The sequence below is a fragment of the Lacerta agilis genome, chromosome 3, assembly GCF_009819535.1.
Source record: "Lacerta agilis isolate rLacAgi1 chromosome 3, rLacAgi1.pri, whole genome shotgun sequence".
Classification (NCBI taxonomy): domain Eukaryota; kingdom Metazoa; phylum Chordata; class Lepidosauria; order Squamata; family Lacertidae; genus Lacerta; species Lacerta agilis.
Genome location: NC_046314.1, coordinates 92,511,186 through 92,528,264, shown reverse-complemented (window position 1 = coordinate 92,528,264; position 17,079 = coordinate 92,511,186). Strand labels below are relative to the sequence as shown.

The following is a 17,079-nucleotide window of genomic DNA, read 5'->3' as shown; positions in this document are numbered from 1 at the left end:
CACATGCAAACATCACATTTAAAGGTTTGGTTCATGCATTTGCTTATGCGCTGCAGATAACTGAAACCCTGTGTTGTTGCTTCCCTTTTTTAACCCCACCACTGTGGTGAGTCACACTTTGTTGGTGTTAAGCGTTAATGCAAAATGCATTAGCGCTTAGTGGTGAGATCTCTGGATCGGTTGGTTCCAAAGAGCTTAATAGAGAAGCCAACACTCGAGCATTACATGGGATGCTAACACTTTGAAAACATCAATAATGCTTACTTTATGCTTATTGAATGCACTTTCAAACTGCTCCCTTCCATCACTGGAACATTAGAGGGAAGTTCTATGGTTCCATTTCTGACCCTGCTTTGACATCTGTTTATCTTCTGTTGCATTTACATTAGATTCACTGATGGCTCAAAAGCTATGGCCAGAAAGTCTAGTTTTCAGAATGTGCTAAGAACGTTTTACTTGTGCAACTAAAACCAAAGGATTAATGCTGTTATTATATCCAAATGAGTAAGAGTCAAACTGACACACACAAAAATCAAATTACAGGTAGGTAGCCGTGTTGGTCTGCCATAGCCAAAACAAAATAAAAAATAAAAAAAATCCTTCCAGTAGCACCTTAGAGACCAACTAAGTGTGCATGCACGCAAAAGCTCATACCAAGAACAAACTGAGTTGGTCTCTAAGGTTCTATTGGAAGGATTTTTTTTATTTTTTATTTTGTTTTGACAAAAATCAAAATTATTGAGTCAGTATAGGATCAAGAACACCCACTTCACTTCATGGTCACTTTGGGAAATTTAACACTGATTTGTTCTTTTTAAAAATGTTGCAATACTACATGACAGTATGTTGACGGGGTTCTTGGACTCAAACAGAAGCTGGAACTTTTGATAGTAAACAAATAAGTCAACCTTCCTATTAGCCCAACCAGAGAACCAAAAACAAGGCACATTTTCCCATGAAAATATAAAAACAACAGCACAAAACAGATACACCCCTATCTATACAAGAGAGTTCACTGTCAAATTTCCAGGTGTTGAGGGGGTAGCCCATGCAGCTGAATCCTTCTAAAGTGGTTCCTCCCCTAAAGGAACCTTTGACAGATGACCACACCACCTAAATTCATCCTTTGAGCATAAACTGCTGCAACTACTTAAGAGAAATAAATTGTGTTTTGCCACTATTTTTTCCCATTTGAAACAGTTTGTCATAATCTATATGAATGTGTCATTGTGCAATGCAACTTTCCTTTCTATCGCTGCTCTGTCTTGCCCAGGAGTGGAGGAAGGAGGATACCAAAAAAGAAAACAAAATACAGAATTGGGAGCTTATGGTGTTACGCAGTCAAGTAAGTAAATTCCATGCACCCCCAAAATATACACATTTTTGCAAAGCAATTTCCCCTAATATAATGCATTTTGTAAGTTTTCACTAATATATTCATTTTAATGCACACTTTACCTATCACACATGCATGTTGGTACACATTACTTGGCTGAAGAACTGCATTGCAAAATTTAGAAAAATGTGAATATTGAAGTATGGTTGTGTTTCACAGTTTGGAACGTGCAAATTAGACAGGTGCACCTTAAAATGTGATCTGAATTGAATTGCTCCATCCCAAATCAAGATGGAACATTTATTTAAAGGACCAAAGTGCATTATTGGACACATGGACTGCTCTGTGCCAACCAATGAACAAGCAAACATTGTAGCTATTGCTAGATCAAGTTTTTTTTTTTGGGGGGGGGGGGGTTGCACCAGGTCTGTCTTACATATGCTTGTGTAATTAGTAAACACTGAGAGCAAAGATTGTTTCCCTGACAGCTTTTGAGCTCACATATTTGAGAGGGTATAATAAATCTCTCCTCTCACCATGCTCGTCCTAGGCAAGGACAATGGACAATTACATTCTCTGCACTGACTGATGAATGTATGAAATGATTGTTCTTTCTTGCTGTGAATGTCACTCAAAAGTGGCTAGTAGAAACTGGAGCAATGATGGCATGGCACTTCTGTCTTCTATGTCTCCCTAAAGCATGTATCTCAATCTGTCCACAGGGTGGTGAAGGGAATGCAGCACGGGAACTTCCACAGTAATGGCCAGTCCCTAATCAACACAATATTAATAAAACAGTTTGGAGACCATTACAGGATGGTCTTCCTTGGATTAGTGAAACCATGATTTCACTAATGTATTTAGATTTATGGTCCTACAACAGGGCGAATATCAATGTAATTTAATCATACTTCTATGCTCAACTATAGGTAGAGTCAACCACACAACAGTTAACACCAGAGTATTGGGAGGTGTGGTGGAGAAGAAGAAGCCTTTCATCAGAATCCTATGCTTCATAGGGGTCAGTCATATCCAGACCCACAATAGTGAAAAGTTGTAACTGCAAAAAGGTTGCCTAAGTTAAACACTGCCATAATGCAGATATTAATACTGTGCAGCAATTGGATGCATAAAAGCTGACTCCTTTTGGAATAAAAAATGTCTAAACCTATCTTTACTAACCAGAACTTATTCAAAACGGATACAAAACAATCAATGATACATCCAGAAAGTTGTATAAATAAAATGCATGATCAAGCATAGGTTCTTCTTCTTAAATACCATATTGGCCCGAATATAAGCCGCACCCGCAAATAAGCCGCACCTTTAAAATTCAACGAGGAAAAGGGAAAAAGACAACACCTGAATATAAGCCGTTCCTTAAAATTTCATAGGCACTCACCTCCGTAAATGGCAAATGTAGAAGAAAATCCTATGGGTATCATTCCCCTGTGCTCCCGGGCTGCTTCCGGGGGAGGGAGTCACACCGCTTTGCCAGCAGACTTTCCCCCTTCTTTTTGTTGGCTTGGGGAAGGTTTTGGAGCTGCGGGTGGGCTGGGCGCCATAGCCCCATGCTCCTGGGCTGCTTCCTTGGGGGGGAGGGAGCCACACCGCCTTGCCAGCAACCTTCCCCTCTTCCCCCTTCTTTCTGGCAGTTCAGGAGAGGCTTGGGAGCCACGGTCAGGGCGGGCGCTGTTGTCCCGCACCCCTGGCGGCCCTTGTGGTGGCATCCGGGGGGGGGCACTCTCCATTCCAGCCTTGGAAAGCAAGGCAGGGCCATGAACCCAGGGCAGCTGTTTCAGCAACGATATCGTAAAAGCCAATTTTTGTAAGGTTGTGAATATAAGCGACACTAACTTTTCACAGTCAGAATTTGGGGGGGGGGGAAGAAGTGTGGTTTATATTCGGGCCAATGCAGTATATAACAGAACATAATTATGATTAGAGCAAAAATCAAAACTCTGCCTCTCCTATAGCCTGCATCCAGCCTAAGGTTATGAATCATTATCACATCCTTTCCCCACTGTGCTTGGGAACAAAAGGCAACTCCCCTTCAAAATGGCCCAGGATACTTTAAGGACCCAGGTGCTTCTGGGCTCTTGATTCACTCCAGTCTCCTGCCTATTGCCCGATCCTGACAGTAGCTAATTATAGCACTCCACCAAGGATATATAGTCCTTGGCTGCCCAACGACCACCTCTGACACAGAAGTCTATACCTTGAGGCTTGAACCTCCACCTACTGTTTTCCTTTGCATTGTGCTTTCCCACTGAACAGCTAGACTACACAGAACATTGCCTGTTGTGAGTTCATTGTTGTAGCTTTTATTCTTCTTTGTGTACATGGCCCCTGCTCTCACCCTTCTCCTTGACAAAGAGATACCTCTATACAAATGTAAGAGGCATTATTCTCACAGCAGTATTCCAACCTTTCTCATGGGAAGCATCCAGGGACTCAACTACATTAGTAAAGAAACAATGATTTGAATGCGCTATAAACATGCAACACCAGATGGCGCTAGAGAGCAGGAAATTTTAAAACACCATTTTCCATAGATATATTTTTTCTTTTGTCATAATCCAATTTCTGACTTATTGGTAGCATTTCTTCCTGTGTCTAGACCCACACCAGGTTGCTAATCTAAAGATTTCTACCTACAGTATCATGGGTAAGATGCATAAATGTTATTGTTGTCTTTATTTCTATTCCATGCTTTTAAAAAGTGACTTGTGTATTTATTGTTTAATTATTTCTTCTATATTTCACCCTGATGGTTTTACCCTGAACAGTGGCTCTTCTAAATAAATAAATAAAAATGACCCAGGTGGCCTGGGTTATTTTAGACCACAACAAAAAGCAATTGGGTGATCCTTATTCTGCAAGTGAGGACAATGCACAAGTATTTTGCAGATACATAAAAGGGAAGGAGACAAATTATGGGAATTTTGATTTGGCAATACTGATTTTTAGATTGTGCATTAGATGATACAATGGTAAATACTGGGTATCAAGCAGGAAAAGCATTTTTCCACTTGTCTGACTGCAGATCTGATTCACTGAGGCTTGAAATCTCATTTGCAAAAGAGGCAAAGTTCAGCTGAAGAAAAGTCCAGGAAAAGTATTCAGGAAAGTCATTTCCCCCTCTGGCATACAGGCATATGAATCTTCAGAAGATATCATATAATTACCCATACATGTATGACTTCCTAGAATAACTGCATAACAGTATAGCCACTATTGTATTTCTATTCCACTGCAGTTTCACATACACAACACACACACACACACACAGTTCCCTGTTTGATGAGGTGTATCACTACTCCGGAAGACTTACAGTTGTCAATAAATATTTGTGCTATTTTTTTATAATAAAAAAACTACTGCCACAAAACACACTATAGAAGGCTGGTTTCAAGGATACTTCATATGTTAACCTTTTTTCAAATATGGATAACCCAAGTGAGAAAAAAATGTGTCTTGCATCCTAGAATGAAACTGGAAATCCCTGCTTACAGAGGCTCTGGAATTCAATGAATTTGCACTTTCAATATTACGCTATCCATGCACTCATCCCCTCATCACAAAGCAGAAGTGGAGAACTTGTGACCTGCCAGATGTTGCTGAACTGCAACTCCCATAATCCCTGGCGCTGATGGAATTTGTAGTTTTGGCAACATCTGGAGGGTCACAGGTTTCCCCTCCCTGCCACTGAGAGAAGACACCAAGTACACTGACGAGATCCTGTACTGAAACAAATGCTGGATCTCCCTGGCCTTACAACATAAACCCTGCAGGATCTCTGTGTGTCCATTAAGTATCTTCTCCCCCCACTAAGAAGGAAGCATAAGCATCTCACACCTCTTCCTCATTGTCTGGTTCATTTCTAAAAAAAACAAACACAGAGAATAAAAAAGGCAAACCATATTTTTAAAGTACAATCTAAAAAGTAACAACTGTCTTTTCAGTGTTAGCCATTTATAAAATATACACTCCCTGTATATCCGCTTTAGGAGATTTAAGTTGATTTGCAGCCTTTTCCTTTAAAATAACAAAACATATTTTCAACCAAAGCAATCTTCTCCACCAAGGAAACAAATGCTTCTAGCACAGGTAAGCCTGCCCTTATGGCTTTCTGATTTATTGGCACAACCTGAGCTAACAGCCAGCAGAGTTTCAGTTCCTGTGAGGTTTCCCATGTCCTCTGCATTAACTCATGTGTTAGTAGGTGGCCACCTATCTAACACATTTCCAAACACCTGCAGACCTGCCCAGCTGTGCAAATTGCTTTGCAATCAACCTGCAAAAGGCAAGCAGGAGAATTCACATCTGAAGACCACTAGATTTTTATCAGCTCTTTAAAAAAAAATAAGTTGGTGAGAATTCTGCTACAGGGTTTCTATAAGATTTAGGCAGAGAGCTCTACCTAAAGCTCTGAGATTAATAATGACTATACCATAGCAGAGCTAACCTTGACAACTATGCTGACTGTGAATTATTATACTCAGGGCCAGCCCAAGCCATTTTGGCATCTGAGGCAAACCACAAAATGGTGCTGCTGTCCCCTTGAGAGGAAAGAATGGGTGAATGAAGAACTGCATCAGGAACAAAGGGGAGGGGAATAAAGATCTGCATCTGAAACAAGGAGAGGAATCAAATCAACCTTATCCAATGGTTGAAGGAGGAACCAAAGGCCTGGTTTGGTGGTCTACCTGCTCTAAATTACACCGGGTAAGTGCAGACCGCCAGGAGACCCCAGAGCAGGGGTCCTCAAACTATGGTCCATGGGCCCGATCCAGCCCACCAGGGTTCTGAACCCAGCAATTGCAGAACCCGCTCCTGTACGCGACCATCCGACCCCACCCCCTCGCTAGCCCTGGCAGCGGCACTGAGGTGAAGCAGCCAGGAGGAGGAGGATCAGGGCACAGCCTCAGCGGCAGCATCAACACCTATGGGGAAGGCAGTCACACCACTGTGCAGCGCCAGCACCCATGGGCTGGTTTCCCTGCTCAGTGCCATCCCTTGCCTGGCCTGCAAGCAGCCACCTGCCCCCCCCACCCTCCTCATCACCATGAGCCTGGCCGGGGCCACCACCCTCAAGGGGCCCTTTGCCTCCACACCCACGACCACCCCGACCTCAGCCAGCCCCAGTCCCGACACATACAAAGGCTGGCTCTTGAAGTGGACCAACTACCTGAAGGGCTTAGCAACGGGTTTGTGCTTAGCAACGGGCTGCTCAGCTACTACAGGTACCGTGGTACTTTTTTTTGCCCGGGTTGGTGGGCATTCCTTTTACTAACGTTTGTGAGTGTGCAAACTTTAGGGGCAGTGTGGTAGTTGTTGAAGGGAGGGGGACAGTTGCATTGCCAAACAAAACATATTTTTTTTCAAACTATAGTCCGGCCCCCAACAGTGTCTGAGGGACAGTGAACTGGCCCCCTGTTTAAAAAGTTTGATGACCCCTGCCCCAGAGGGTAGCTCCTGCTGGGAGGAGACCAGCAGTGCCTCCTATTCACCAAGAGGGCACGTGGCGGCAGATCTGGCCTCCATGGAGTGTGCCACAGCTGTCACTGCTACCATGGCAGCAGCACAGGCAATCTATTCCTTGGAAGCCAGATCTTCTGCCCCTGTGGATCCTGCAACCTGAGGCCATCACCTCATCTTGCCTAATAGGTGGGCTGGCCCTGATTGAACTTTATTTTTAACCTAATTTATTTACTGCCTTTCAGTTTGCAAAAGGGGCCCAGGGTAGTTTACAATATTAAAACAACATTACAAAACTAGTGAGCATTAACTCAAGGAGGTAGGAATTATAACAAGTGGGAAATCTGGGCTGAGACTGAGATGAGGTTCAAAAATATTTTGTAATATGTATGGGTTTACTATTAAAAAGAATCGAAAAAAAACCCACCCTATATTGAACATACCAAAAAATAACTTTTTGAACCCTAGTCAATGATGAGATCCTGATTTTAATGTCACCTAAATTCAAAACTTCTTTTTTTGTTCCCTTGATGACTGATACCTTTTAAATCAAGAACAGAATCAATGACATAAACTGAGCAATAAGTAGAAAATGCTGCTGTTTGTTCAGGATTATCTTGTGGATATCAATAAGGAGAACTGTCATTCCCCAAATATTTGTGCTGACAGAATCTTTTCATGTGAATTTAAGCAAACATCAACTAAACAGGTATAAGCACATGGCTGAACTGAAAAGTCCTTGAAATACATCTGCTTGACCACAGTGCTCTCAAAAGTTATCTTGCTGACTTTTAGACTTGATTACTGCATGATACTGAAATCAGTAAGATGTTTTTATTAGTAATGGAGAAATAAAATGATATTGCCACATTTATCTTAAACTACTAATTTGCCAGCAATGGGCTTCTGGAAAGTTGAAAGCTATACATACATAGCCCCTAACCCCTTTCAAACATAGCCAAACCACAAGACAAAATACACAAAAATTAAACCACAGGACTTTTTAGCCAATCAAAACAATCACTACCAGCAGGTCCCACCAATAGCCACCATCTCCCACCCAAAGAAATGGCTCGGGTGGGGTGCTGCACTCTTTTGCTCATTCCCCTTCCATTTTTTCTGTGTAAGAAGCCACAAAGAGAAAAACAAACAAAGGTTTATAAGGTGGGGGGGATGGGGCACTGGATCCCTCCCTGTCAATCAAGCCAGCCTAAGCCAATCAGAACTATGCATTTTTTCCTGCGTTCACAAGCGAATCAGAGCCATCACTTCTTCCTGTGGTGTCGTTTGCAGTCTACAGTGGTACGAACTCGGGTTACAAACTTAATTCGTCCAGAGGTCTGTTCTTAACCCGAAACCATTCTTAACCTGAGGCACACTTTCACTAATGGGGCCTCCTGCTGCCACCATGCCGCCAGCACACGATGTCCATTCTCATCCTGGGGCAAAGTTCGCAACCCGAGGTACTACTTACGGGTAAGCAGAGTTTGTAACCCAAAGTGTTTGTAACCCAAAGCGTTTGTAACCCGAGGTACCACTGTATGTGCCAGAGAGAAATATTTTACAGTAGAAGCATTGTTTACGCGTATGTGGCCCAGGGGCAGGGAGCAAGCAGTGTATGTGTTTGCCTTCTTTTGCTTACTAGAATCCTTTTTTAAATCTTTCTGCCTATTTTCCATAAGGCCCTGTGCCCTCCCCGCTTTCTTTGGATCCCCCTTCCCTCCTGACATCTTCCTGCTTCTCAAACATGAAAGCTGAAAAAGATACTCCATACAAAAGAGAAGACATTCTCCAACACCAAAGCAATTTGCAATCCTGTTATTCCTAAGGGGCATTGCCTTGAAAACAGAAGGAAATTCGTGTAATGTTGACCAAACAACATGAGCCAATAAGCCAAAGCAGGCCATCTCAGTGACCCATATAAAGGCTTCCAGGTCAGGCTTCCTCCCCTGTCTGGGCAATAAAGATATGGGTTGTTCCTCTCTGTGTATTTGCCTTCATGTCGTCCTCCCTCTGGCTTTGCTTCACTCCACCCAGAGACTTGTTCTCTTTCTCTCATACTCATGAAAACACCAAATTATTTTGCAGTGTCTGAACACAGTTGCTCATCTCACCACCACAAACAGATTAAAAGTACTGCTTACACACATATTTATTGGCATGTACCTGTGAATTCACTAGCATTAGAAATCTCCGTTCTGACAGTAGGTATGCTGGGATCATCTTTGCTGGACGCCTTTAGAATGTACTTCTCAATTACACCTTTGACCCCAACTGGTTCGTCCCACGTAACCTCAGCGCTGTAACCATTTATGCTGTGAGCTCGCGAGGGTGTTGGCACGTTTTGCGGGACTGTGAAAGGATAAAAGAGGAACAGAGAAAACAGCAGTCCTAAGAAGACTGTTGCCCCATTCTTCACTTTTAATAGTTGCAGTAAATCAGATTCGCCATTAGCATAAATACAATTTATTAGAGTTGTAACTTTCCAGCATTGATTTAATATGACTGCACATCTTGAGCCATTCACTTTTAGCTATATTTCAAAACCATCAGAACTCCATCTACATAACATTCTTCTTTGTCTAGTTCAGGTTTTCAAAAAACATTTAATGTATCAAACATATTTGAAACTTCACTCATAAGGGAAGGGGGTAGACTGTAGAAGTTTAAACAATATGATGATGTATCCAAGTAAGAACAGATAATTAGACTGTTATTATACACTAGCATTTGAAATTTCATTGCTGAGAAGTTAATTTTTGCTAAAATGATGTCTTTTTCTAAACAACTGTAGTTTCACATTTACAGGTTCCCAAATTACAAAACTTAAGAGATATTGCATCAAATTCTGTATTATCAATGGATATGTGTCCATTAATGTCAACAGATGGTGGGTTGCAGGGACTTAAGTTATCATTAACAAAGCTTGAGATTTTGCAAGAATACGCCTTTGCTTTGGGTCAGTTTAAATAAAGTACAGGTTGCTGCTTTTTTTTGTTTCTTTATAAATGAAGATGATTAAAATAACTTTCAAAGCATAGCTCATGTAAGTCCTGCAACCCTTGTTGTTGTTGTTTTTTAAAAAAATCTTATTTCCAATAACTTTTAACTATTTATTAGATATTGCTATATCAAGTAAAGATCTGGCCAGAAACAACTTCATCACAGATGACTGCACAATGGATGCCAAGGAAAGGCCCAAGGAACTCTATGGCAGGATGATGGATGATAGTTTTGCTATAAATGCATGTGTACTCTAGAGTCTTGGTGATTAGGACTGCTGTAGCCTCTCAGCATCAAGTGCCCCTCTTTTATGCCCTGATACCTTAAGACTCATTTTAAAAATAATCTGGTAGGAGGGTAGTCTGTGTAAGGGGCATCAGTATGCTAAATTTCAAAGTGTTTGCCTATGTTTCCTCCTGAAATGAGCAATGATCCACACACAAATCTTCAGGTTGCTGACAATACTACATTAATATATTGATTTTATTAGTTCTGAAATGTATCACAGGGCTACGTAAGGTACTGTATAGCAGATGGTCTTCTCATAGGGGACACAACAAAACTGACTCAAAAATAATTAAATAGTGCAATTATTTTCCAGCCCTTGGGAACATGTAGCTGTTCCGTGCTGTGGTCAGATTGTAAATATAAATTTATGGTCTGAGTTACTCTGGTCAGACAATTAGGGCAAAAATATGGCTGCAGTTGCTCGCTTTGGGATGGTCGACCACATGGTGGCATTAAGCTGTATAAGCAGCACATTTGCAAGTCAAAACTCTGCTTTGGTAAAAAGCGTTGGAAAGCAGCTTTTGTGACACAGGAACATTATACTTCTAATTTGCAAAGAGACTGGTGATTGCGGAGGTCATATACCAGAGTTGTTTCAGCATTTTATGACAATAATTGAAGAAATCAATTCAGTCCAAACAATACTGACTGTAGTGCAACAGTTCATGCAATAAAGACACTGCAAAATGGCTGTCCCAAAAAGTAAATCATCTTTATATTTTCAGCTTGAAGCCACAAGGTTGGAGCAAAAAATGTCTTCCCAAAATTCTCTACCTATTATCATTCTCGCCACCAAATTCAAGCAGGGTGGGGGTGAAGCAGAGGCAGATTTAGGGTGGTGTGGTCGCACCGGGTGTGTATTCAAGGAGGGTGCCTTCTCAAAGTCCAGTGAGTGCTTGCCCAACTTCAGGAAGATGTATGAGGACTCTGACAAAGTCCTAGAGTTCTTCTGCCTCCTTCCGAATGCTGAGCAAGCACTTATTGGGGTTTGGGAAGGAGTTAGGAGGCCTCTAGGACCCTGCCAGAACCTTGTGGCTCCTTCTCAAAGCCTGGCTTAAGACTGCACTGCAAGGGCAGGGTGGAAGGGAATGGCCCCTACCCAACAGGAAAGGGAGAAAATTCTCTTCTGAAACATTTTGTATGAGTTAATACTGAATGAAAGAAAATCTTGTTGGTTCATATGGTGGGTGAAGGAAGAGCTCACAGAGGTGGACTGGAAGGACTAGAAGCCAATCCCATTGCCTTTTTCAACAATAGCTTAGGATCAGGTTAACTGAAGGGCCACCTTGTACCTTATACCCCTTGTCCCTTATACTGGGTCATCTACAGAATGGTTGCCTGATGGTCTCATAGTTATCATATATATTGTGCAAACTAAGGCTTTAGCCTAGTGACACCAGTACTTTGGAACACATTCCCCCTACCCCAACACTGAATTCAGAGTGACACTCACAAATTATGTTTGAACTTTTTATTGTATACAACCCTGAATTTTTGCGATGAGTTGGCGGTGAAGAATCACTCTTATAAATAAATATTAAAATAAGTTCCAGCAGTAATAAAGCTGAATCCACTATGGCAGTGGTTCCCAACCTTCTTTTGGCCATGCCCCACCTAAGCATCTCTAAAATCCTGATCCCCACCCCCACCCCGTGACATATAATTCTTATTATTCAAAAAGTGAACTCCTGTTCATGTGGAGGAAGCCTAAAAGGCCATTCACTATTAATAACTCATTCTCGAATTGCCCCCTTAAAAATCAAATTGCCCCCCTGTGAGGCATGTGCCCCACATTGGGAACCATGACACTAAAGTATCCACAAGTTTTCACCCTATTTGTTGTGATATATTCAGTACCACCAAATATTCTCAGGGTGGTGCTGAAATTTTCCAACAATTCAGGGGGAGCCTGACTTTCCATCCCAATGCTTATCTTTTTGCTCAGCTCTATCAATACTTGTACAGCTGTCGTAGCATATTTAATCCTACATTGAATCATAACCATGGTATTCCAAGTTCCAAATAACAATGGTAAGAACTGGGCCAAAAGCCTCTTTGAATTCAGTGTGTAGTTTTGGTGTGTCTTCTCTTTTTCCACACTAAACATTGCCATTGCTACCAAGCCAGACTGGATACAAGAACAAAATGCAGAAATGTTAATTACCCGATTCTCTTGTGCGACCACGGTCCCAGGCACTATATACAGTTCCTCCTTCATTAGAAGCAATTGTCCGGTACAAATATTCTTGAGAGAGAGAGAGAGAGAAAGTATAAATGTGAGAATAGAACAGTAGAAAATGAACTAAAGCCACACAGCTTTTCATATAAGGAAGAGGTCCGTGCGGTACCTGTAAATGGCTGTAGACCACTCTCATAAACACTCCTTTCTTTTCCTCGGTACACTAGGATGGAGTCATTCCCCCTGCAGTTAACAGCACTGTCAGTTGATAGGCATCCGTCCAGATTGACTCTGACAGCACTGCTGGACACAGATGCCAAGTTAACGACAGCACCTCGTGTAAATTTAACATCCTTCATGCAGCCACCAAAACCTAGCAAATAGTAAGGGATTAGTATCACATAAAGGGCTTCAGTTGTTAATTAAGAATCATGTTTTGCTTCTTGCAGTGCTACATTTCAGCGATAAGGAGAGCTAGATGTAAACGTTAAACTTCAAATTATGTTTGAGAAATGATTAAAAAAAATATTTAAGCTGATACAGAGCTATCATTCCTGAATTTCTACTGCACTGAAATGTACACTGATTATCCAGCATTTCAGCCGACATGGAAAAAACCTTAATTTTGCCACTTGTCAGCATACATTCACATCAACAGGTGCAAAATATTGATTTGGGAGGAAACCTATCACAGATTCTTTCTATAATATATAACTTTTATGCTATTTGTAGTTAAATGCTGTTATTGTAATAACAGAAGCAGTGTGAAATGGCTATTTTCACGACATGAATATTCACACGTGCTTTACAGTCTAATTATTGTAGCCATAATATAAAAAATAGAAAAGTTCTTGGAATGCCTTGCTCTAATTGGGTAATAGTAGGTGGGTGGGTATTTGTTTGCTTTCATTTACCTAACTCCAACCTGAAATTACATACAGAGCCAATGTGGGTAACTAACCAATAATTGCTTTTATTAGAGCAAAGTCACTTCAGGATGAGACAATTTGCAGTGGGAAAATTGTGATGGGGGTTAAGCACAGACACCTTTTCCACCTCTACATTTCCAGTTGCAGAGTGGGCAAGGCGCATCTTAAGAAAACTGTAGCTGTTTATCTTCTGAAAAACTACCCTCTCCCCAAAAGCAATCCAAATTGTGCTAAAAACATCCATTATGTTTATTTAGGCACTTAAGTAAAGAAGAATAGGCACACTGCAAATCTGAAAGGCACACATGAGTCAACCAGGTGACACACCCACCATTCAGATTTGCTATGTCCACCCCTGCGTAGAAGCGCTCCCTAACACAACTGTTCCTTTCTTCTGCCAAATGCATGAGGGCGTATACTCTGTGGCTTCAGGGCAGAAACCCTGCCTTTGCCTCCAGTGTCTACGTCTTCTCCATCCATGACATTCCCAATTTGACCTGGAAGGTCTGTAAGGAGGCTTCTTAGTGCATTTGGCTAGGCATGCTTAGAAGTCTCCCTTCCACGTGTGCCCCTTACATACTTTATACCCTCACACCTTTGGCCGGACACAGCTATTGGCAGTTACTTCCTACCTCCTGGTGGCCTGCTTTGGAACTTATTAGGAGATTCTGCAGCAAAGGCCAAATATGAATTTCTAGAAATCTAATTTGTTATAATCTGGCAAATAGGATACAAAATGCAAAGCCCTGGTATAGCCCTAGGCTTCTGAAAGTTAACTTGACAACCCCTGGGTCTAGGATCTCTAGAAGCCCCAATCAAAAAGCTCCCAAAATGTGTATCCTCACTTAGGGGTCTGGCTGGGATGAAGAGAGAGTGCTGCTACAATCTCACTCTAAGCTTTGCTGCAGCTGCCCATTGCTCAGTGTACAAGAAATACCAACTGTAGTGTACAAGAACCTCGGTCACCTACAGCAAGATGTACACATGGGTTAATGTTTGAAATTAATCTAACATACCACTGTGTATCTTTAATATCAGGGCAGCCTTGTTAAGAGCAACTATTCTTTCTTGTTAAAGGAGAAGGCAAGGGAGAAATTCTTTAAAATTTAATTGTGCACAATCAGCACCCATGTGACCGCTAACACGTGCACAATTTTCAGTGCTGAAAGGGGATGGGGTAGGGACAGAACAGGGGAGAATGGACTTGCATGCATCCTGCTGACGCGTGCGGCAGCCAGGAAGAGAACCCCTCATGTAAGTTGGAATTCCTCTTACAAAAGAAGTATTTCACAAATGGTGGGGATTGCTTCTATTCCTTGAAAGCTGGCTCCAGCTTTGGGGAGGCCCTTGAGCAAGTTCTCCACCTGCTATTTCTGCATGTCATCTACTTGACCAAACTGTATAATTGCTCAGCAAGCTGCCACAATATATGCTATCCACTTCCAGACATGTTTCCTTCCCTTGTAGTAACATACCTTGTTCTAATCCCAGCTCTTTAAAGACATTCTGGACCTCATCTGGGATTCCTCCAATGTAGACTGGAGAGTTTACGAACAGCTGGTCTAAACCAGATTCCACCACATGTTCTTTCAATTCATTTACACTTGCTGAAACTATAAACCCTCCTTTCTTCAGAATAACTTTATTCCATTTTCCATCACAATAGGACAAGCCTAACCAGAGATTCACATGTGTAAAAACAATGCCATTGCTTAGCAGAAAAGACAAGACTCCGCTTTTTAGTTCTGCCTGTAGTTCAAAGTTGAAACAGAAAAGAAAGAATTGATGACAGCAAGAAAGACAAAAATGCATTTAAGTAATGGAACTAATGTAAATAATAGCTGAATAATATTAACATTTCAGTGACAGTGTTGGTCCCACAAGAAGAAACATAAAATAAATAATTTTTATCAGCACAATTAAGGTGCAATCATATGGTCCATGGGATGTGATATGGCAGATTAGGAGTTCTGTCCATGAATGTCTCCTTGTTGCAACCACCGCTAATGCTCCAATGGAACCAGCAGAAATGATTTTTCCCGAAAAGGAAAAAAAGCCTTTAAAAAGTGAAAAGAAACCATGAAGCCCCTCCTCACCTTCTACCCTGCTAGTATGAGTCCAGTAGGGATTTGACAGAGCTCTGCCCATGTTTTAAAACAAACTGCAAGCCTTTAAATCACATGACACTTCCTCAGACAGATTGCTTCGGCTGGATACCGGTAATTACAAACCTGGGTAACCTATATCTCACTATTTTTCACTCTCAAGGTAAGGAAATTGGGACAAACATGCAGCACAACCTAATGTGTGTTTACTCAGAAGTAAGTCCCACTGGGTTCAGGTAAGTGTCTGTAGGATCACAGCCTTAATTGTGCAGGAAAATGAGCACAACGAAAAGCACCATCTGAAAAATGTGTGTTGTTCTAGGGATACAGCAAAATGCATACTTGAGTGTCCACTAGTATTGCAGGGTCTCTTCAGGAAAAGAAAAGGCTAAGAAGTAAACCGTACACATATCTGTAGTGGAGTCCCTAAGACGGCTGGATGGCACCTTATACGCCTCTTTCCAGCAACTCCTCCAACCAAGCTAGTGCCAAACATATTGCTTTCCTTTCCTTTGGACCACATCTGGGGGAGTCTTGCCATCTGGGCAGCCCAGGACCTCCATACACATTGTCCTGGCTTGCACCCCAGGGGAGGTTACTTCAGTGCTGCTAACATAGCGATTTGGCTTCACCCACTTAGGCACACTCCATTGTCTCTCGAGACAGACAAATGCCAACAAGTATTTTTAGAATGTAGAACTTCTCTAGTCAGAGTTAAGCACTTTAAAATCCCATTTATTTTGGTAGAAGCATTAAGCACATGCTATTCTCCTTTCATTGAAATCAACAGAACTTAAAAAGTATTAACTTGAGCTGATCATTATCTTTATTTCTAATCTGTGTGTAACTAGCTTATGACTTCATTACTGAGATTTGCATAACTGATGGGAGAAAAAAGAACCTGACCTAAAGTATGACTGCATCTTCTAATCGTTTTACAAAATGGGAAAATATGTATTTGCCAACTGTATTATGAAGAATATTATGACAAGTCTATTGAGAAAGAAATCCCAGATCTGCTTAATCTAACTGCTAACTTTAAATTTAGTGTACTGAATTTTAAATATACATGATTCATGCTGGTCCAAAAATAATATTGCATATTTTTGGAAATGTCTGAAGAAATTGTTTTTTCCCAAAAAAATAATGGGGTATATTTGAGGGTATATTTATGAGTCGGTTTATCTAATATAAGCACGCATCACCAAAATGTTCATTTTCTAGTTAAATTGCCTGCATGATTTCAATAGTCAACACTGCCTCTTGTTTGGGATGCAGTGGTAAGTATATTTTGAGATTCTAAATTGTCCAGCTCAGGGGGGAAATGACATTTAAATAAGGTTCTTTGTGAAAGAAAAGGATTAATAAGGCCATAGGAAAAACAGACATTTCAGCATCCATGCCAAAATCTTATTATGTGAAATAAAGAGGGCAACTTAAAATGTGCATTTTCTTTTCTTACAGATACACTTGTTTAATAAATATCATCATCTTGTATCATGTATCAATATTACCTGATAGGCAGATAGAATATATATTTAGTTTAAAAAAAAATAATGACCCCAGCTGATCAAACATGTGTTTCCAGTTGCCAGCTCAGTCCTGTCCCTGGTTTCCACCCCCTCCTTGTCCTTTCATCTTCTGAATTCAAAGACAGGAGCTACACAAAAGCAGTCATTGAGCTGTCACACACTCCTTTCCAATGAGACTTTAGTGCTAGTTCTCATGAAAGACCATATAATCCCATCTGTTATGATC

At 41.2% G+C, this 17,079-nt stretch overlaps 1 protein-coding gene across 1 annotated transcript in view; it reads right to left on the bottom strand.

Annotated features, from left to right (window-relative positions):
* USH2A (usherin) overlaps positions 1-17,079 on the bottom strand; it is a 454,712-nt gene that overhangs the window by 266,205 nt on the left and 171,428 nt on the right. Inside the window, exons 26-29 of the mRNA XM_033144773.1 lie at positions 14,692-14,965; positions 12,457-12,660; positions 12,273-12,353; positions 8,984-9,169 (exon numbers count right to left, since the gene is read on the bottom strand). Coding sequence (XP_033000664.1) covers positions 8,984-9,169; positions 12,273-12,353; positions 12,457-12,660; positions 14,692-14,965 — 745 coding nt within the window. The remainder of the gene's footprint in view (positions 1-8,983; positions 9,170-12,272; positions 12,354-12,456; positions 12,661-14,691; positions 14,966-17,079) is intronic.